General features: G+C 37.6%; 2 protein-coding genes across 2 annotated transcripts in view; one reads left to right on the forward strand and one right to left on the reverse strand.

Annotated features, from left to right (window-relative positions):
* Positions 1-556: 556 nt before the first annotated feature.
* On the reverse strand, positions 557-6,562 carry LOC134841937 (RNA-binding protein 24-like). The gene is made up of 5 exons (XM_063858034.1): positions 5,292-6,562; positions 4,472-4,626; positions 4,072-4,201; positions 2,024-2,114; positions 557-1,300 (listed from the first exon to the last, which is right to left on the reverse strand). The coding sequence occupies exons 1-5, from the start codon at positions 5,377-5,379 to the stop codon at positions 751-753; spliced, it is 1,014 nt and encodes a 337-aa protein (XP_063714104.1). The 5' UTR covers positions 5,380-6,562; the 3' UTR covers positions 557-750.
* A 14,859-nt stretch (positions 6,563-21,421) lies between these two features.
* LOC134841881 (MYND-type zinc finger-containing chromatin reader ZMYND8-like) overlaps positions 21,422-22,740 on the forward strand; it is a 276,942-nt gene continuing 275,623 nt past the window's right edge. Inside the window, exon 1 of the mRNA XM_063857944.1 lies at positions 21,422-21,446. The gene's annotated coding sequence lies outside the window, so the exon portion shown is untranslated. The remainder of the gene's footprint in view (positions 21,447-22,740) is intronic.

Raw genomic sequence — 22,740 nt, forward strand, 5'->3', positions numbered from 1 at the left:
CGAAACATAACAATTTTTGGTCAAGTCGATCACAAACCATAGGTGACTTCTTTAAACATAAATCTTCAGTGCAGTTTAACATCTTCAATGAAGAAAAGAAAAAAGCCACAGCATAGTTCATCTAAATTTGCCTTGAGAAAAATTGGAATTTGTCTTCGAATCTCGGAAAACCTTTATAAATGTAGCGAGGGATGGGTTTCGGGGTCGGGTGTTTGTTGTGTACGCTCTTCCTCCTTCAGCGTTTCGACCCCTCACCGCCGAAAGAGTACCCCCTTTAGTATTATTTTATTATTTTATGACATCAATTTTTGGTCGACTGAACCTAATTTTGTCCAAAGGCGCCTTTGGCGCCAATATATACTAATTTTGAAAGGAAAGGGGCGCCAAAACACGCAATTTTTTGGTCGAAATTTTCAGAAAAGTGCCCAAAAACTGCTTTTTGACCTGTTTTTTTTTCTTCTAAATTTGCCTGCGGAGCCTGTTAGCCTGTTTGTTTTGATAGCCTGTTTGTTTTGTTATCTGGCTCAAAAGTACTGATTAAACTAATTTATTAGGTTTGAATGTTTTAAGGCTCATGAAATACATCTGAAGAAAGTTTTCAAGATTTGGCAATGAAAGAATAGTCATCGATTCATTATCATTATTATGAATAAATTATTGCACTTATAAATATGTAAATTGTACAATGCAGCATAAAAATAAGGTAACGTCGATTCAGTTAAGAAAGATTCTTTGATTTATTTCTTCATTTTAAGGCGACTGACTTCCATTGGCGTTGTGCGAAGCGTTAGTCAGTTGCGAAAGTAGCGCTAGTTGTGCCGCTGTTGCCGGCGTCAACGGGACGCCCGCTTGGGCTCCGGGGATCATCAAATGATGATTTTCGGATCCGTTCGCCGAAAGAGAATGATGGTGTTGCTGCATCATTGCACCGCCAGACCCCGCGGCCGAGTGCATTCCGGCGCTATATATAGCCTGGATCTCTAACAGTTGTTGTGGGGTCATACCTCCCGCCTGCATTCCGCCGGCATGTTGCGGCATAGCAGAGGCGGCGCTGTGAGCAACAGAGGCATGCATGGCAGCTGTCGGGACACCTCCGCCACCCGGGTGTTGATTGTGGCCCTGCTGGTGGTGTAGCGCGGCTGCCAGAGCGAGTTGCTGCTGTTGCTGATGTTGTTGTTGCAGTGCTGCTATCGCGAGGTTCTGTTGCAACATCAGAGCGGCCGCCGCAGTCATTTGGTTGAGGTTTTGACCTGGGTACATGTAGTTGCCATGCATTCCCCCTAGAGCCGCACCGTGCATTCTGAAAACAAAATATGCATCATTAGATTTCTGCTACTAATCAAAATCTGAGTTTTAAGATTGTCCTTTAAATTGCATGCATACAGGGGCGGATTTAGGGAGGGGGCGGGGGGTGGACGAACTCCCCCCTCAGGGATTCGACCCCCTGCCGACCCGAAGGGTCCCCCATTGTACTATTTTGAGATATCCATTTTTGGTGATGGACCCTAAAGTTTTTCTAAATGCGCCTTTGACGCCAAAATATACTAATTTTGAGGGGGAGCGCGCGCCGAAAAAATGTGATTTTTTGGTCAAAATTTTCCAAAAAGTGCTTAAAAACGCCTTTTTTGGCCAATTTTTTCAAAATTTTGCCTGCGGCACAGAAAATTTGGTCAAAACAGGGACTTTTTAGTACTTTGGGAGAGCTCGAAAAATCAATTTGGTCGACATAAAAAAAGGTCGACAAAATTTTTGAAATTTTTTGAAAATCCACCCCCTTGAGAAAATCATAGATCCGCCCCTGCATGCATACCACCTTTGGCTTTGACCCAGTTTACATTCACATGTTTTAAAAAGAGCAGGTGAGTCCACAAATGGGCAATTTGTTCCAAATTTCTCAGGCGCGGATTTTGGCTGTCCTCGAACCACCGACCTTCGACTGCGTGAAGAAGAAGTTGCCAAGTTCACTGCCGCTTTTAATAAAATCTCGTCAGTTGTGGTCTGGAGCTGATGAAGATTATCTTACCCAATATGGTGGCCATGATGCCCCAGAAGTCCAGGAGAAGTTGGAGTGATTGCACCCGGTCTCAGACCCAGAGCCGCCAAGTTAGTGTTGCCTACAGACAAACAAAACAACATTTATGACGTCATAGAAGCAAACTAGAACATAAATCTCTACATACTTCAATTATGTCTACTGTGAATGTTAAAAGCCAATTCATAAGTTTTGTCATAAAGCGATTTTTTTTGTTTCATTTTTTTAAGCGTTTGTCTTTCATTTTTTTTCGATACTGTTAGGTCTTCAGGACTGAACAAAAGCACTTTATTTGACATTAATTGCACAATCAAAACAACCATAGTTTTTATTGCTCAAACAAAACACGAAAACAAAATATTCACATTTCAACACATCAAATCAATTTTATCATCAGCACAAAGACATTATCGTGTGAAGTGATATTAGCATGAAAAGAAGCTATCACAACCACTACAAAAAACTTTATTTTTGGCTGAAATGTCCTATGAATTATGAAGTTTTTTCACAAAAAGAAAATAAAATGCCTCTTTTCAAAGAAATAGCGCAGTGTATTTCCTAGTTTAATTTATGAATTTGCCCGTACTGTTTTTCAACCGGTAGTAAATATCTTCAGCGAAAAATGTGCCGGCTTAATTTTTGGAAAAGCTTGGCTCTGTCAAAATCAGGTGTTTGAGATTAGCCTGGTGCCTGAATATTTTAGACGTCCCCGAAAAGTCCCTCTGAAACAACTCTGTTCCCGATAAAACCTCATGTGAACAATTTCAGACCACGTAGAAGTATTAAATGCAAGTGGTTTCTTGCGGTGCAACGTTTCGCCATTGATCCCGTAAATTCCATTCAAAATACCAGAAGTTGAAATCCAGTTTTAGGGGTCGAAAAGCGGTGCAAAGCAAAGCCAACCGTCTTCTTTTCCGAGACAACTTTCCCTAATTTGAACGACTGCTTACTTAATGAATAGTTTTTCACTCAAGCAGCATTTAATCATCTAGAGCTTGTTTTTTTTTTTGGGGGGGGGGAGTGGTGGGAGAGGGATGGTAAGTGCTTGGCTAATGCATCCATACCCTGACCAACCCACCAAACACATAGTATTTTCTGATTTTCTGCTAACTTTTATAAGCCATCAACCCCCCCCCCCCCCCCCCCCCACTACTATCCCCCAATCCGATCGATCACCGTTGCCCCATCTTGACAAAAAAAAGACATAAACTTGTTCTCAAATATGTGCATAACTCGCAGCACTAAATATGGACCCATACTTGTCTACTCTCAAAAACTAATGTGACAACTAGTTTTTTGAGGTTTTTGGATCACGTTAACAAAAAAGAGAGGCGATTTATTTTGAGTCAACTGATTTGCTCATGTTTTAAACAGCAGGTGAGTCCACAAATGTGCAACCAAAACAGTAGAACAAATGGGAAGTTCTAATTAAGGGGGAAATGATTGGAAGACTTGTTATGGTTTATTGTTTGTTAATTTGATCCAAAACTCTCTCTCTTTTCCAACAAACAGAGCATTAATGCAAAAAAGACTCGGTGTATTAAATAAAAAACAGCAGCCGAATAAATTGACACAATAGAAAAATTAAGCACGAAGTTTGTTAAAATGGCTGTGATTAAATAAGTCAAATCAGTACAATTCAATCAAAACAAGGTCAAATTACATCAACAAAACCAACCAACTCATCAACATTAACTCTCAAGAAATCTCTCAAAGGTCAAGTCAAGTTCAAAGAGCACTTCACTTTATTTACCTCTTGCAAAATTGATTGCACAACTGTTACGTCAAACCTGTTCAATATAAAAAATTAACTTATTCCTCATTTTTCATCAAAGTTTATTTTTTTTTCGAGTAAAAAGACAATAGTTTGAAGCTTGCTTTAGTTATCATTTTTTTGATAATCATGAAAGTTATTTTTCATTCTGACTTTTCTTGCTTCAGAGATTAAATCTGGAAAATGACTTAACAACTGTTGTTAATGATCTCAAAATAGAAAGTAAGACTTAGTTAGTAATGGAACTGTGACTTTGAGGCCTTACTTCCCGAGAAGCTGCTGCTTCGTGGCTTCTGGCCCAGAAAAGCCAAGTTCACATTTGCCTTTCGGCCGTCAATGTAGGGGTTCGGATCCTTGCACGCTTCATCCGCTCCCTTCCGATCTTTCAAGGTCACCTAAAACGGATCAAATCAGATGGATCAATATCGCTCGATTTTTGCACGCAAGATGATCATTTAAAATTGTTTTTCCATGAGGGTTTTTGATCTTATTTCTCTACCATTCTTCTGCTGATCTGATTTTGTTGTGATCATCGGAACTTTGAAGACCCATTTTGATGTTTAATATGAAAGAGAGAGAGAGAGAGAGAGAGAGAGAGAGAGAACTAATATTTCAACTTATGTCATTGTAATACTACAGAACGAATAGAGATGAAGGGGCCTTACGAATCCGAATCCCTTGCTTTTCCCCGTCTCCTTGTCGAAGATGACAGCTGCCTCCTCTATCTCTCCGAACTGCTCGAAGTGTTTCTTCAGAGTGTCCGTTGTCGTGCTCCACGGAAGACCCCCCACGAACAACTTCCGCAGCTTCAGTTCCTCTCCTGGTTAAAACAGACCAACGCTTTAAAGCTTCAAATAGCATCTTAAAACCAAACAGAACAAGAAAAAAGTCAACTCTCGCAGCTAATAATGATAAAAATCACAATAATATTCATAATAATAATTTATTTTCAGCTTACAAATAAACAGATACAATTTTTTCTACATTTTGTAACTATCTCAAGCCTGAGAGAAAGTCATTGGACCAGTGGTCCGTTTTTAAACGAAACAAAAATAAGTGAAAATAAAGTTAGGGTAATCATAATAATTTGATATAAACACTAAGCCTACCCTTTAATTTTCTTTGTAAAAGCTCAGAAACAAAATTTTCCGAAAGCAGGAAAATGACCCCGTTTAACTAAAAAACCATTGAAACCTGCAAAAGCAATTCGAAGTTGTAAATTTATAGAATTGATTAACTCATTGGCGTTGAATTGCTACGCCAGTATCATAACAGTACTTGTTTTTTAAAAACAGATCTTCATATTTAAATATCAAAGAATAGTCACTGAGTTATGAAGGAGCGAATTTGGCAATTCAAACATTTCAGATGGTTGAGCCAATTTGCAAGAGTAAGGACCGATCTTAGGTTGTAGATTAAACGTCCCTCATTTGTTAAATAAAAAAGCATTATCGTTTAAGGATTCGGGATTCTAGACAATATTACCTGGAGTGGGTGAATCGGACAGACTCGGAATGTAGCCGAGAGACGAGAGAGAGTTCGTGCTAGTCGATAGAGAACTCGTGGAAACCATGTTTAAACTCAGCGTTTCTTCGTTTTTTTTCTGATCAAAGTTGTCAGATCAGAAATTCGGCTCAAATAAAGAAAAACAAAACTGATTTAATATTTTTGGCTAAGAGTTGCAATCGATCGCTCCTGATATGAACAATAATAGCTGTATCAAATTATTTTCAAAGTCTGAGAAAATATAAAAAACTAATTGCATCAATTTTCCAGATGAATATATTAGCTTAGATTAGGCTTGCTGAAAATAAGTTGGTGTATTTTTTGTGTAGAACAGAAACCAAGTTTCAGATTTTTGGTTTTGTTTCTGTAATGAAGCTTTTATTACACACTCAAAATGGCTCAAGACGCGTTACAAGTCTGTAAGACGAGACTTGGCTGAAAAATCTTTTAATTGAGAATATATGAACAGTTTTGGTGTATTTTGCTGGTCCGAATGATGAGCAAGTACTTTGTACTGTGATTTAAAGTACTGCAAAAATGGTTTATGAAGAGTAGTTAATAATTGAGAAGGTAAACAGATGAATCTCGAAAAATGCTCGCAACTAAAAAGATTTTTCAACTGGTTTTAAAGCGAAAGAGCGAAAAAGCCTCTCATTTATAATTAGAAAAAGCAGATGCCACAAAAAAAGTACGAAAAATGGAAACAAATCGAAACCGAAATGCAGGTGGGATAATGAATAAATTATTGAGAAAATAAAAAAACAATAAACAGCGGAAAAGTAAAACGAAATAGAATTGAAATTAACTGTTCAATATTTTAGTATGGACTATAAATTTCACTTTTTATCATTTTCTTATATATCCGAAATATCAAGATACTATGGCCAATATTTAATGGAAAGTGAGCTGACCAGAATTCATTTGGCGGTTTACAAAATCCCAAAGTTAACAGCAGTTTAATTAAAAAGGACCCTCAAATCTGGGAATTATGAATGCTCTAAACTAGCCAATACTACGTAGAGGTAAACAGCATGCTGGCTCGTTTGATCATTGCTTTAATATAGTTTCGATTTTCCAAGTTTCGGACTAAATTACTCGAGTTTTTCGGGCGCGAGTTTTGTTAAAAGGGTCACTTTTAGACCGGGCTAAACTTGATAGATCTGAGTTTACAATACTTTATAAACAAGCTCACTTTACTAGTTGGGAAAATGACATTTATGAAAGGGCGCTGGTAAACATGGGAATGGAAAGAACTAGGAATAAGTTTATTAGTAATGCAAGCTAGGTTTTAGCAGCCACTAAACTGGAACTATTACCACAAAAAACACCACCTCCGAAGCGCCATGTTTTAAAGACCACGATTGCGAATAAAAGAAACCATTCTAAGAGTATTTGTGCTATTCTATGAGAAGTTTAGCTAGAAAATGTATAAAATAATCAAAGGTAAAACACGTTTTCGAAACAAGATCCAATCGCCAAGAAACTCTTGCAAGTTTGGGTTAGTTTAATTCCCAGCTTCGTCAAAAGAGTCCGGGGATTCCAAGCGAACATGTGAAGTATAAAGAAACAGGGGATTTAAGCGTCATGGCCCTCAGGGTAGTCCTCGTGACTAGCGCTGCTATTACCTCGCTTGGACTTCACAATTTCTCTCGTTTTTGTAATTTCGTCATTTCAATCTAGTTTCCCAGTTTTGGTGTTTTTGAGTACAAACTGAACAACTTTGTTCTAGAGTTTCCCGCTGTTCAACTCATGTTTCGCACAGCAATCAATTCGATTTACAGGTAACTCGAGATATGCTGGGCAACCTAAAATTTGAAATAAAATTCATGAAAATAATTGAAAGCCTTTTAGAGTAATTTGAAAGTACCTTAAAAATTAGGCAAAAAAGGAAACAAAATTCAGCTAAGGCAAAAGAAATTATCAAATAATTGAATTGAAACTGAAAATACAGGCCGGCGTTGCTTTTAAATTTTCAGATCAGAATTAATTAATACACAAAAAATTGGTGGGATGCTTGCCAATGGATTTTTTAAAACGGTTAACAGCAAGTACTTGAATGATGAGGAAGAAAAGGAATATGAAAAAGTGATAAAAATGCGGGCTAAATTGGGCTGAAAATGCCTTTGAGTTATGCAGACCATTCTTTTCTTCTCTTTTTGCGGCTATTAGTGCTGAAGTTGGGGGAGGACTCAATTCGAAGTGATTTTTGAGTATAGTTGCTTCCAGATAGAAAGGCAAGAGGGAGGATGCGTTTATAACAAAGCCAATCAGTCAGAATTACATCCTTTGTTTAACCAGATTATTAAATCAGAGCAGCACTTAAATGGAGACCTTCTTTGCCCAAGTTAAGAGTTCTTAGTGCTTCAGAAAAGTAGATGTTTGACTTCGCAAACTAGTAGTTGATTTGGAAAAAGTCTCTTACCATTATTGGCCAGGTTTTTGAACAAAAACGCCAACAATCAACAAAGACTAGACAATACTTTTTGGTTTTAATTCTCCGAACAGTCGCGGATGTAGAATTTTGTCAAGGGAGGAGGGTTTAAAAAAGTTAACATAGTTTTTTTTAAGGTCGACCGAGTTGATTTTTCCCGCTTTCTTTGCACTACTAGAAAACTCCTTTTTCTCAAAAAACAATTTGCCTCCCTAGCAAATTTATAGGAATGCCAAATACCTCTTGTGATCACGTTTGGAAGGTTTTAACAGAAAATAGCGTTTTAACAAAAATGAATGTCGTGGAACTAACAAAAGGGTCTCTTCAAATGAACATCCACAATATCCATGTTAACTGTGCAAGATCTTCTGTCACGCGACATATAAATTGCAATTGTTATTCTTCAAGCAATGACATGAACCCATGTTTGCCGTTTTCTCTATAACTAATAGAGTTTTAAGGTTGCAGTTTTTAGTTATAATGGATCAAACAAATTTTAAGAATAAAGCCGATTAAAAACTGTAAAAAGTTGTTTCCAGGCGTTTTTTGGCCCTTTAATCAGAGGGAGTCAGATAGATATTCTAAATGCCAAATGATACCAAAAAACTACTCAGCTACGAAATAAATTTGACTCAGATTTCGGAATTTTAATAAGCAAATTACTGATTTTTCATTCATCTTCTGTATAAAAGCATATTAAAATATTTATTTTCATGTGATAAAAACTTACATGAGGATATAGCTTAGATCTTTAGCTGTCTAGAGCTGTCTAGTTGAAAGTTTCAAACTGCTTCTCATGTTTACGGGTACACTTTGGCACTAAGAACACCTCTCTGACGCCCTTTTGATTAAATTGCCAATTGACGCCTTGCAAAAAAATTTAGCGGTTTTTTGTTCAGACATATTCTCAAAAACAGTTTCATTCATCAAATGTTACATATTCTAACCTTAATCTCTGCTAACAGTAGAGAAAACAATTTCTGTTCATTCATTGCTTGATTACTAAAAGTTGCATTTTCTATATCCTGTGACTGTACAACTCCATTATATAACAACAACAATCTCCTTATTGTGATTGTACATTTTCAACAATTTTTAAGACAATTTTTTTGTTCTTCAGTGACCCAAGCCATTTTTCTCTGTTACGAGGCCTAAGTTAATTTTGGACCGGCATATTTTTGATATGATTTGATGCATGAAAAGTTAATTTTTGGTAGCAAAAGAAAAAGACTCAATCTTTGTTTTAGAAGAGTCTACATATAATCTACAATCTACAAGTTAGGAAATATCTAAAAAAACAAACGGGTTGGTGGCGGTATCTGGTGATAAGAGAATTGAGTTATTGCCATGAAAAAATGCACATATGCAGCACAATCAACCCATTTACTAAAATCAGGTCAGTTTGCAGACCTGAGCGTTTGAGTGATTCAGTTTTTCTAAAAACTGAAGAAAAAAACCTTGAAAAAAGAACTACTAGTCTTGAACAAAGGGATGAAGTTACAGATGGGTTATATGCAAGATTGCGCTCAACTGGTTGTCAGCCGGCACGACTTTAAGCTGAAGTACGTGAAAATGATACACTACTGTGACATGTACTCTCTCTCCTTGGAAGTTCTTCTGAGAAACTGAATAAAACATTAGCCAGATAATTTGATTAAATCGAAGGTGCAATCATCATTGAGACCAACACTGAAGCAGCTTGGGATATAATAGAGAAAACCAAATTAGACTCTGAAGGGAGTATCAGCTCCTTGTACGTGAAAAGCCTGTACACCACAATTGTTCCACTTGGGGAGGACCAGGAAATCGCCCGTGAAAAAAAATATTAGACAGGGTGAGCCACCTCATGTGCGAAGAAGTACAATCAAACGCTTTTGGTACTTGGCTGTTAGTAATGTCTTTCTTAAAAACTTTGCGCAGAAGGATCGATTGGCCATGATTGCATCCTTGGCAGTCATTCTGCCAGACTTTTGGTTGAAACACTATGAGAAAATTCTGGCTACGGACATGCCTCAAAAAATTGATATGCTAGAAAACATGAACGGAAAAAGCCCAAATAGCAGGGCTATATCCAGAACCAATTTAGGATTGTTGGAAATGATATCATAAAAATCTTGGATGAGGAAAATAAAGGCATATTAGAAAAATTTTGGTTCTGCATGTTGTGCAATGAGAGGCGTGAATGTGAGCTGACCCTAACAGGTTAGAAGCTTTTCCTAGGATAAATAGACGAGATAGTGAGGACTGTAAAAGGCTACTCGAGCGTGTTATTGCATACGGCCATCAAATTGCACCCCAGTTTACACTTCACAGTTGAAACAACTATTGAGAAAAAAGATTTTGCTTTCATAGAAATAAATATGATTGTAGATGGCAACAAGCAGGTTAAATGTGGGATGTGCCAAAAACCAACGTCACTCTTCTTTATCTCAGAAAATTTGCACAACTGCATCATAAGAGAAAAATTGCAGAGGGTAAGTTGCGCAGGGTTTTTAGGAGCACATCTACATGGGAGCTTTGACCCTAAACACTGTTGATCAACAGACAGCGATGGAAGGAAAATCGGTATCCAGAAGGTTGATCATCCAACGTTGAGCCGGGAACACTAAGCTAAACTCTTGGGGCATAATCAAGACCAACTAAGAGCAAACCTCGGCAACAAATGACAAGTGAGACGAGAAGCGCCCAATGCTCATGCTTCAACAACGGAAAAATCAGAGCCAATTGTTAGCAAACAAGGTGCGCAAAATCATCAATGTAAAATTGGTATCTGAGACCCAGAAATTGAAAACCACTCCCTCTTCACTTAAGTCGTCATTTTTGCGTATTCTTAAATCCAATGTGATCCACAAACTATTTTGCTCTGCATGTAATTCCACCTATGTTTGACAAACTGTTCGACATTTGGCCACAAGGATTGAGGAATATAAGAAAACGGACACGCTTGTAAGAATACATTTATGTCACCATGGGGAGAAAGCTACCACTAAAAAATTGAGTTCAGAAAAAAGATTAAAAATGAAGGTAAACGACGTCGTTGGCGTTTTGAACTGATATTAGAAAGGAAATTTGGAGAATAAAAAATTATTTTTAAAACTTTGATTTGGACACGCATGATTTTTTTCGTAACAATTTTTTTGATGTATTTGAAACGCGCGAAGGGCAGTACGGTGATTTTTGCTTGTCAGAACAAGACGAGATATTGCACTAAGAAGACACGAAATTACCACTTACAATCGACTGATTATTGAAGCAAAGAAGCCGTACGAGTTGTAATTTTTGTCCAGCTACAATCGCTACTAGCCCTATTTCACTGATCGGGAAGGTCGAGATCAGGAATTACAACCCTACCGTGAAGTGAAGAAGGCACTTCTTCGGCGAAGTTGAAGAAAACGTAATCTTCACGAGTTGTGCTCCAAAACTTTACTTTTAGCAATTTCTAGCTTCCTGGAAAGGTTTGAATTTAATTGTTTAAGATCCAAGTTCATTTTCAGGAAATGATAAGCTACGATATAGGAAAAAAAGCCGGTTCATCTCCCGTTGATGGGGTGATTTTATCTAGTGTACAAAAAATAGTAAAATTGTAACGTAGTAATGATAGAGTAGCAGCCTTGCTTTTAGGAGTGACCTCTTGGTATGCGGATACTGACACCCAGCCATGAGCTCACTAATTTTGCATGTACTTAATTTAATTTGGGTGGTTTGCCTGATAACTTTTGAACAGTAACAATTGTGTCGACCCAATGTTAGGGGAACCACATTTAAATTACTATGGTAGAGACGGTCAAAAGCACGTAAAGCCAATCGGTTTAGGATTTAACTTTACTTTCTCTCGGTATGTTCTTCCGGGCGAATATTACGTATCTGTTTAATGGCACTCTTGGGTGTTATTCTTAACAATATGATCAAGAGGTACATTAACTGAAGCCTCCTCTGCTTACAATAAGACTCTTAAAAGACAGCCGGTGGATTGTCCGAAAGGCGAAAGCTTTCCGGACATCCTGATTTAACTTTTACACAAAATTAACACAAAAAAATAATGTCTCGAGAAGGGCATATTGAATGGCCTTCTTTTCGTTCCTTAAGCAGTATTTGACCAAAAAGAACTGAAGAACAAAAAACCAATCAAAAACAGTTAATTACCAAAAGAAAAACCAAAAGCAAAAGTTAGCCGAAGAAACAAATCAGTAAGAAAATAAAAACACATCAGAAAACACCTTCCCAGACGATATGCGATCCTGTTTTCCTGTTAGATGTTGTTAGATACATTCTTTAATAAAATAACTGATCATAACGATCAATTTTTAGTGGCTTCTTTTGTACCTGTACTATAGAATTATTTGAGTATTTGAGCATTTAATGCTAATTTTCAACCAATCCGGAAAGGTCAGGTGATTGAAGAAAAAAATCAACCCAGCAGTGAAAGGAGTAACAGGAAGGGTCATAAAGACAACAGCAATCAGCTGTCGGGTATTAATGAACTATTTTGTACCATTTTTGATACAGAAAGTACGGCATCATTTTGTGGCGGGCATGACAGTGACTGCACTGAAGTGACCTCTCACCTAATTGCGACTTTCCGAGTTAAACACTTTATTTGATCATTGAACGGACCCGGATGGGTAAACATTATCATCACTACTTTTTATACTATCCCTATTAAAACTCGTTTTCCACTTTTCAAAGATACAGACCATCTCTTAAATCACAGTCATGATATTTTGATACCCAACAGAACGAGGTTTTTAAGATATTTCTATTTTTAAAACCAGCAAGCAGCGCAAAATTAGTGAGCACATCTTATTTTATTTAGCACAGCAGTAAGAACAATCAAAATTAGTCCTGATATCGTTAGAAGAAAATAAGAGTCGCGATCTAACTTTTCACAACTTCTCACACTGAAACTTCGATCACAAATGAAATATTTTCAAATTTTTTTTTACATATCGTGATAAAAATTGTTGTTTGGGCAACAAAAAATAGCAAGTTGACTGGTTTCAGAACCCGTTTAACATCAATCTTCTTAGTTCAAAAAAAATAGGATTTAAGAAATGTTTTCCTAAACTTTTTCAGCCAAAACAGTTTTCATCAGACTTTTTCGGGCTGAAGGGGAAAATACAAAACTTCTGAGCTCAAATTGTTATAATTCAAGCATAAAGGATAGGATTTGAGAAATTTAAGATAAAAGAAAAAACATGGACGGGACAAAAAATTTTAATATAGACGAAACAAGTTCTGTTTTTTAACTCGAGAACTACTGAAAAAATCCGTCTCTTTGTGGTGCCATTAGATGGAAAAATTAGCAAACTTCAGCTAAGATTCTTCTCGTTTTTTGCATAGATTAAACGCTGGGAAAAAATTTTAAAAAATTTTGGCAGAAGGAGCCGGTTTTAAAGATAGACCCTTCGCGCTCTCTTTTCTGAAAGCCTATATACCCGGCAAAAAGGTAGCAACGGTCGTCAACTTAGGCATTTTTAGGCTGTTTCGGACGACTAGGAAGGCTCAGGGAATTTGAACTAAGCAGTAAGATGGAATAAAGGTTTGCAAAAACACCTCTCCACGTTAGCAGAAAATTGAAAAAGAGCAACTTAGTTTGGATCCCGTTGGGCCATAATTTGAAACACAGCTGTCTCAGTTCACTAATTTTCAGCAAAAATATCAGTAGAGCTCTATCCGGAAGGGTCTTGGAAAAAGAAAAATCAGCGAGTTGACTGTACCCGGAGGGAGGGGTCTTGTTGTTGATTCGACCGAACCGGAGGATTCTTGTTTGTTCGACCGTACACGGAGGGTCCCAATCCGGAAGGGTCCTCATTCGACCATACCCGGAGTAGTCTTGATTTTTCGACCGTACCAGGTGTATCGATTTTTCGACCGTACCCGGAGTGGTCTTGTGTTTCTTACCGCCCCGGAGGGGTCTTGATTTTTTCGACGTGACCCGGAATAGTTCCTGTATATTTGAACTCTTCCTCAACATTTTGTTTTGTTCAATTGATATGCATTTTGTTTAGAAAAAATTATCACCAAGAAGCACCCTAGGTAAATAAACGGCCAGTGCTATAGCCGAGGAATGTAGGTTGACAATATTCTGAAGGCTCCAAAACCGACTTGAATTTTTCTTTAAATTTTGCCGATGTATTCATATAGCGTTGGTATCGCCCTATCCCAGCTATGCAAGGAACGTCGCATGACGGAAGAGCCCAGTTTAATTGGCTCCTTTTTTTGTTTTTTTTTTAGTTTTTTCGATAGGGAATTAATTTTAAACAAATTTGCAAGTATGTGCATCGCTAAGACTTTTACAATAAACTAATCTAAATGACGATAAAACATCAATTTACAAATGTTATTTACAAATTTTTAGCAGAATTTTTACCAAAAAACTAACCAATCACAGTTGACCTCAAAAACTAATAATTGCATTAAACATTTATTAACCTGTGAATTTAATTGAAAGATTTTCAATTATTTCATCTGGAAGTTTCCGAGTCATAATTTTAATTTAGACATATAATTTTGTAAATAAAAAATCAAAATATTTTGGGACTAAACTTTTGGTGTCAATTCCCCGCTCCTAAACCTATCGTGTGTTTTTAAGCCCGGTTTTTTTTCCTGATTTGTATTGCCTCTAGTGTTAACAGTTTTCCTTGTTTGTTAGAACAAAATTTTTATGTTCCTAACTAACATCTGCGTTATTTCCCTCAGTCTGCGTTGCTGGAGGGGGAGTCTTACTCTCTTTTATTCCTCATTTCTAGTGGTCAAAAGACAAATATTTTGTCCGACATAGATGGAAGTGTATCCACTACATGGCTGTTTATAAACTACTTGTGACTCGAGGTCATAAAAAAATGCTGAATATAGCGATGGTAACAATGATTGCAGTTTTCTTGTGGCGGAAACTACTTAAAGTTTGTTAAGTTTTTGTAACGTGTTTGCAAAATATTGCCTTTGCTAATCTGTATAATGCACTATCAGCATTGGGGAATTCACATCCTTTGGTGATTCACTTGAAGAACTCCTATCACTGTTCAGAGACTTGCCCTTACCCTCGATGATTTTGCACAGAGCGTCTGCTGCCAATGTGTGCACCAATGTTCAGGGTGCTGATTTGTCAGCAATTGCGCCATAATACTTACCATAGCTTTATCAAACTGCTCCCAGATAGATATAATGGTAAACATTTTAAGTACAGTGCCTCGAATATCTACAGAACTTGTGCAAACTGGGGCGCTGCTCCTATATTTCAACATATTCCCATTATCTGTTGGTTTTTGATACCAATTGCAGGTTGCACCACTATCCGGCCATACCTTTATGTTCAAATCCAGGAACGGCAAATTCTCCTCTGAATTAGTTTTCTCTAGAGTGAACTGCAGATTTCGATGAAGAGAATTGACCGCATCGAGCACACAAGTCGGCTTACCTTTAACTGTTCTAACAAGGTCATCCACATACCTGAGGAACATTTTTCTTGTGGAGTATCCCACACATTGTTTCTAGCGAGGCAGCAGCTTTTACAATACCAGACTATCTCGGTTATTGATGCGTCTATGTAATCGGATATTTTTCGGCATTTTGGGTGATAACACTTTCGACACTCTCGCATTCAACCCTTTTTGATCTATATGTTACTTTCCTGCTGCAACATAGGCACAAACGGCTTTTGTCATCCCATGGCTGTATCTCCGTGTCTGCCGGTATTTTTTATATTAAAGCAAACTCGTACGCTTTCAGCCATAGGTTTGAGAGATTAAGAGCGACAGAAGTGTCCATTACTAGACCATCAATTTGCATATATCATGAATCATTATACTTGGAAAATACTTTGCTGACCCCCATATTTAAACACTTTTCCATGGTTGCTCTTTGAATTCTAGGAGGAGACTCCAGACTGTACAGCTTCTGTAAGGCAATTTCAATTCCTTCAGAAGAACATTAGTGTATAAAGTTATAACATCAAGAAATATAATGGATTCAACCTGATCTAGAGCAATATTTTCATTTATCTCTCTGGCATCTTCAGTATGGGTTTCTACATTGGCTTCATCGATGTTGTCAAAAAAATTTTTTGCAGGCGTTCTGTTAGGATTCTCATTTGAGCAGCTCGGAAGCGATAGTAGTGGACGTAGGGATGTATCATCCTTGTGTACCTTGGCTAAACCGTAACAACCTCATCTCAGAATATAATTCATTTTTTATCTTGTCTCTTTTGTTCATGGCAAGTAATTCTTTGTTAATTTCATTCTCAATATTCAGTATCATCTCATTACTGGTTCTCTATTTACAGAAATTGAACAGATTGCAACAAAGGTTCCAGTTTTGATTCCTACGTTTGTTTCCTCATTATGCTAAAACAAATCTCTTTATCAAAATTAACATCCAGCAATACATTATCTTTGATTTACTTCCTCTTTTTTTTCAACGGTTTGTCTTTTGGCGTTTGCTTTATTTTTCGCATATGCCTTTGCCGCCGTTTCTTATTCAAATGAAGTTTCACCGATGTTTTTTGATTTTTAAATTGTGAGAGGAAAATGTCGATATGATCCAAAAAAGATTTTGTTAAATTTGTCTTTAACTGGTTGCTTCGGACCCATTGACAGCATATCATGAACCCATTCAGACAGTTCAATGTTATCAAGCATTTTAACTGATCGCTCATAAATCCCCACAAGAAGTTTATCTAGTCTCTCGGACAGTTATTCTATTTTTTTCTATGGTTACCTGATATTGTCTTCAAGCTTGCCTCAACTTGACGCCTCACGAAGAGGAAAATGGATGCCTACCACTGTTCGTCGATTTCTTTCTGCACCAGCGATCGCGCTTTCATTATAATCTTCTCATACTTTTTCCTGTCCTCATTAGCCCTAGACGTTTCAATCCTAAGTAACTTTACTTTAAATTTATGCACAGCTTCGTCCGAAAAAAACCCGTTCTCTTTGTCCGAAGAAAGTTCGGTATTTGATCATTTTTTTTCGGACATTTTGTCAGAAACTTTAGTCTATTTACAGACAGTTGATTTTTTAAAAAAAAATTTAAATAGTTTAACGCAATTTTCCAAGTTATTTTCATTTTTTTTTGAGTCAAGCAGGCAAAAGTACTGTGGTCATTGTTTTGCAGGCCACATTTAATGAAAAACACGAGGCGCAAAGCAAAACAATTTACACTCTCCTTACCCCTGTCATTGAAGCACAGACTCTTCCTCTGCCTTCAGCTGCTGCTGACGTCTTGCTTTCGCCTTCCCCCGTGTTTGCGAAAGCAAAACCTTTTTTACGAAATTTTCTAAGAAACTTTTGTCTATATACAAGTACTTGATTTTTTAAAGCACTTTAAATATTCTAAAACAATTTTTCAAGTTAGATTACTTTTTAAGTACTGTGATGATTGTTTTGCAGTCCACGATTAATGAAAATCACAAGGCATAACGCATCAAGCATTAATCCTACAAGGAGCTAAGGAGTCCTCTACCGTTACATCCCAAAAGTGATGCTTACCAACAGCCCGTGGAACGAGCGTCAAACGGAATGTGAGTAGAAGATAAACTCTGCTTTATAAGGGCATTCAGGGTTGAATCTCTCTGCACTTTTGAGGCAAGAAAGACCAGGCCAACCATCCTCAGTAACGTCTTTTCCGCACACGCATTTTTGCCGTTCGCATATTTTTGAACCCAATCGAAGTCCTATCGCAATTCTGAGTTGTTGGTTTGACAGTTTTAACCTTAAACTTTTGCACGGGATAAAGTTCAAACATTGGGAGCCATGTTTATCTTGGAACGCGTTGAATCTTTTTACGTCCGTTGGTTCGAGTCGTTAAATCAAAACTGCAATTTCGCTGTCAAAAATTGGCTCTGTCCAATTTTTTTGGATTACATTTTCCGGAGCCATTTCTATTTTTCCAAGTTCAAACCACGGTTTAAGCGCATCTTCATAGGTTCCATCCACATGCTCCAAACCAAAAATTTAGCTCAAGGCATTTTTCGCTTCTGCTGCTGAGGCTAAAAAAGCGGGTAAGGCGAGTAGACGAGCGGAAGAAACGCCCAAGCCACCTTTGGCTGCCGGAAGAACTGCTTGTAAAAAATGGTTTTCGTCCATTTTCAAATTAATGACCCTGCATAACGAATTTCTTATTAATTCGTCGTAGCGTTCCACAAAGTCAGTTTTGCGAAAAACAAGGGCTCGTACGCAAAAAATATATGAGTTTCGTTATGCTAGAGCAGTTTTTTAGGAGGTAAAAACCATAGTAGGCGTCTAGTTTCTCAATGACATTGGAGTTTTTTCAAGCTCCTTAATTTTTTTTTGGGGAGCATTGTTTTTCCGCAAAGTTCGCCGATTGGAGATCCTAAAATGAGGAGTTCTTCTTTTGTTTTTATGCTCAGGCCGTAAATTTGTTCCGATTTCAGAATGTTTTAAGGTCCCGGTGTACTACCTTATAGTCGTCGGCTTTATTTCCATCATTTAAAAACTAGATGTTATTTTTCGACTCCAACTGTTAGTTTGATTTTTATTTTTTTTTGAGCCAAGCAGGCAAAAAAACTGTGGTCATTGTTTTGCAGGCCACATTTAATGAAAAACACGAGGCGCAAAGCAAAACAATTTACACTCTCCTTATCCCTGTCATTGAAGCACAGACTCTTCCTCTGCCTTCAGCTGCTGCTGACGTCTTGCTTTCGCCTTCCCCCGTGTTTGCGAAAGCAAAATCTTTTTTCAGACATTTTCTAAGAAACTTTTGTCTATAAACAAGTACTTGATTTTTTAAAGCACTTTAAATATTCTAAAACAATTTTTCAAGTTAGGTTACTTTTTAAGTACTGTGATGATTGTTTTGCAGTCCACGATTAATGAAAATCACAAGGCATAACGCAAAACACTTCATCAAGCATTAATCCTACAAGGAGCTAAGGAGTCCTCTACCGTTACATCCCAAAAGTGCTGCTTACCAACAGCCCATGGAACGAGCTTCAAACCGTCTGGTCGCTTCTGATCGGTCCTGTAGAGGTGTCTTGGTTCTAAAACAGACGGAATGTGAGTAGAAGATAAACTCTGCTTTTTAAGGGCATTCAGGTTTGAATCTCTCTGCACTTTTGAGGCAAGAAAGACCAGGCCAACCATCCTCAGTAACGTCTTTTCCGCACACGCATTTTTGCCGTTCGCATATTTTTGAACCCAATCGAAGTCCTATCGCAATTCTGAGTTGTTGGTTTGACAGTTTTAACCTTAAACTTTTGCACGGGATAACGTTCAAACATTGGGAGCCATGTTTATCTTGGAACGCGTTGAATCTTTTTACGTCCGTTGGTTCGAGTCGTAAAATCAAAACTGCAATTTCGCCGTCAAAAATTGGCTCTGTCCAATTTTTTTATATTTCATTTTCCGGAGCCATTTCTATTTTTCCAAGTTCAAACCACGGTTTAAGCTCATCTTCATAGGTTCCATCCACATGCTCGAAACCAAAGATTTTGCTCAAGGCATTTTTAGCTTCTACTGCTGAGTCTAAAAAAGCGGGTAAAGCGAGTAGACGAGCGGAAGAAACGCCCAAGCCACCTTTGGCTGCCGGAAGAACTGCTTGTAAAAATTGGTTTTCGTCCATTTTCAAATTACTGACCTTGCATAACGAATTTCTTATTAATTCGTCGTAGCGTTCCACAAAGTCAGTTTTGCGAAAAACAAGGGCTCGTATGCAAAAAATATAGGAGTTTCGGTATGCTAAAGCAATTTTTCAGGAAGTAAAAACCATAGTAGGCGTCTAGTTTCTCAATGACATCGGAGATTTTTCAAGCTCCTTAATTTTTTTGTCGAGCATTTTTTTCCGCAAAGTTCGCCGATTGGAGATCCTAAAATGAGGAGTTCTTATTTTGTTTTTATGTTCAGGCCGTAAATTTGTTCCCATTTCAGAATGTTTTTAAGGTCCCGGTGTACAACCTTATAGTCCTCGGCTATATTTCCATCATTTAAAAACCAGATGTTAATTTTCGACTCCAACTGTTTGACTAGTGTCTGAATTATTTTGCAAAAAGGATTGGGGTTTCAGGATCACCTGGCTGAGTTCGGTCTTCTGACATTATGACAGAGCTTCCGTAAAAAAGGTAACTAGGTTTACTATACGCGCAATGGGTGTAATTATACAATTCGGGGCGACTTGAATAAACATGACTCAGCATTGTTTCTCTATTTAGAGAGTTAAAGGCAATCTTAAAATCATTCTTAAAATCTAGTTTTATAACAGTGCATTTTGGATTGTCGTCGCGTTCAATTAGGTTTCGAAACGAGTGTGCAGCTATTTCTGCTTCTCGTTTGGTACCGTATCCTACCTGTGTTTTTCCGAAAAAAACTTGTCGCTCGGTGAGGGCATTGCTTCCAGCGCAATTAGACGCAATACGCCTCAGCGTTATGCCTATTGCAATCGGTCTCAACCCTCCGTCTATCTTTATGAGGGCGATTAGCTTTAGGCCAAAAAAGAAAGATTTAAGGGGTTCGGGTATTTTGCCATCTCCAATGAGGTTTATCAGCATAGTAAGCAATTTCAGAAAATTAGGTCCTGCACTGCCATTCGAATTAATAACAAGATCTTTAAAAATTTCAGGAACTATTTTATCAGGACCTGCTGCTGATCCGTATAGGTCGAAATCGGTCACGACCAAACTATCTAATTTTTCTGGATTTGGAGCTGCAAATTTGACTCACTGAGATTGCTTAGACAACAATTTTGATGGTTATCAGTTGAAAAAAGAGCATTTTTGTCATCCGAAGCAGCAAGCTTTATTCCTCTCTTTACATTTCCTTCATCGAGCTTACTACTTATTAGCTTTATTCTCCGCTCGAGGTCACTCAGAGGCGAGCTTAAAACTTGGGGATGGGTTTTTGGAAGTGACACGTCATTTCTCTCAAAATTTTTATAAAACAAAGAACTCATGCTTGTGGTCTGTTTGCGACCACTTCTTTTCGGTTGTTCCAAAAAAAACAAGAACGACGTAAAAAAAATTAGCCATTTTGTAAAATCTTCTACATTGTAGACGATGCAATTTATTTTGTCCGACAGAGTTTCCGCCAAGGGAAGACGCGAGTCTTTTGGTTTTCTCTTGAGTACTCGGACATTTGAGATGGCTGTATTAACATAATTGTCTAGCACTAAATCATTACCTATTGTTGCTTTATTAACAAATTTTACATCAACACATTAAGAACACTGCACTGATTGGGTTTTCTTAGAGTCGCGAAGAGAAATAATTACACAATTGATATGATACCAACTAGAACAACACTCAGATCTAAGCCAATTTATCAGTCCTGAAGGTTTTAAGAAATCTTTGCCTGTACACTCTTTTTTTTTCCTCATCTTGACGCAGCATAAAGGTAAAAAAAAGGATTTTGACTGGACTTTAGGGGACTGAACTAACCCATGATAAGCTGTTAGTGGTAATTTTGTAAATCAGCAAATAAAAAAAAAGACAATTAAAATATTTTAAATTTTAAAATCGAATTACAAAAATCAAAAACAAGGAACAATCTCACCCGAGCTCAGTAGGTCCAGCGGTGCACCACCAGACTCTTCAAGCCAGTTCCAGTTTCCCACCTCCCCACAGAAAGCCACTTGACAGACCTGTCTCTAAAATCCCTCAGGCGCTCCACAAACAGGCACAAACGTCAAACATAACAAATCTATTTAATAAGTTTATCACAATTTTTAGTCCAATTGTTGTGATAAACTTATTAAATAGATTTGTTATGTTTGATGTTTGTGCCTGTTTGTGGAGCGCCCTCTGAGGGATTTTAGAGACAGGTCTGTCAAGTGGCTTTCTGTGGGGAGGTGGGAAACTGGAACTGGCTTGAAGAGTCTGGTGGTGCAACGCTGGACCTACTGAGCTCGGGTGAGATTGTTCCTTGTTTTTGATTTTTTTAATTCGATTTTAAAATTTAAATTAATTTAATTGTCTTTCATTTTTTTTGTTTGCTAATTTACAAAAATCCCACTGACCGCTTAAAATGGGATAGTTCAGTCCCCTAAAGTCCAGTCATAATCCTATTTTATACCTTTATGCTGCGTAAAGATGAGGAAAAACAACAAAGAGTGTACAAGCAAAGATTGCACAAAACCTTCAGGACTGATAAATAGGCTTGGATCTGATTGTTGTTCTAGTAGGTATCATATCAGTTGTGTAATTATTTCTCTTCGCGACTCTAAGAAAACCCAATCGTTGCAGTGTTCTTAATGTGTTGATGTACAATCTGTTAATAAAGCAACAATAGGTAATGATTTAGTGCTAGACAATTATGTTAATACAGCCATCTCAAATGTCCGAGTACTCAAGAGAAAACCAAAAAACTCGCGTCTTCCCTTGGCGGAAAGTCTGTCGGACAAAATAAATAACATCGTCTACAATGTAGAAGATTTTACAAAATGGCTAATTTTTTTTAACGTCTTTCTTGTTTTTTTTTTGGAGCAACCGGAAAGAAGTGGACGCAAACAGACCACAAGCATGAGCTCTTTAATTTATATTAAAAATTTCGAGAGAAATGACGTGTCACTTCCAAAACCCATCCCCAAAATTCAAGCCCGCCTCTGAGTGACCTCGAGCAGAGAATAAAGCTAATAAGTAGTAATCTCGAAGAAGGAAATGAAAAGGGAAGAATAAGGCTTGCTGCTTTGGATGACAAAAATGCTCATTTTTCGACTGATAACCATCAAAAATTGTTGTCTAAACATCCTCAGTGAGCCTAATTAGAGATGGCAAAATACCCGAACCTGATCTTGAACACTGAGAAGTGCAACCTTTATTTTTTGGGACCGACTACGAGTGCACAGTATAATTCAAATATAACACAGTTTCGAAAAATATGCCCCAAAATAAAAACAAAAACAAAAGAAGAACTTGTAACATTCGCCCAAATATCACACAGCGACGGAGCGTAGAAAAAGTACCTATTAACGACTGGCAGGCGTCAGTTACCTTAATCCTACTCGTTTTTCACCGTCTCGACCTTGCCAGTTGATTTTCTGGTCTGTTTAGGG

The sequence above is a fragment of the Symsagittifera roscoffensis genome, chromosome 3 (assembly GCF_963678635.1).
Source record: "Symsagittifera roscoffensis chromosome 3, txSymRosc1.1, whole genome shotgun sequence".
Lineage (NCBI taxonomy): Eukaryota > Metazoa > Xenacoelomorpha > Acoela > Convolutidae > Symsagittifera > Symsagittifera roscoffensis.

Excerpts from the sequence above, each read along its gene's own strand:
- LOC134841937 (XM_063858034.1), bottom strand. The coding sequence starts at position 5,379 with ATGGTTTCCACGAGTTCTCTATCGACTAGCACGAACTCTCTCTCGTCT. Across the intron at positions 4,627-5,291 it reads GTCCGATTCACCCACTCCAG|GAGAGGAACTGAAGCTGCGG; the intron begins GTAATATTGTCT and ends TGTTTTAACCAG. Across the intron at positions 4,202-4,471 it reads AAAGCAAGGGATTCGGATTC|GTGACCTTGAAAGATCGGAA; the intron begins GTAAGGCCCCTT and ends GATCCGTTTTAG.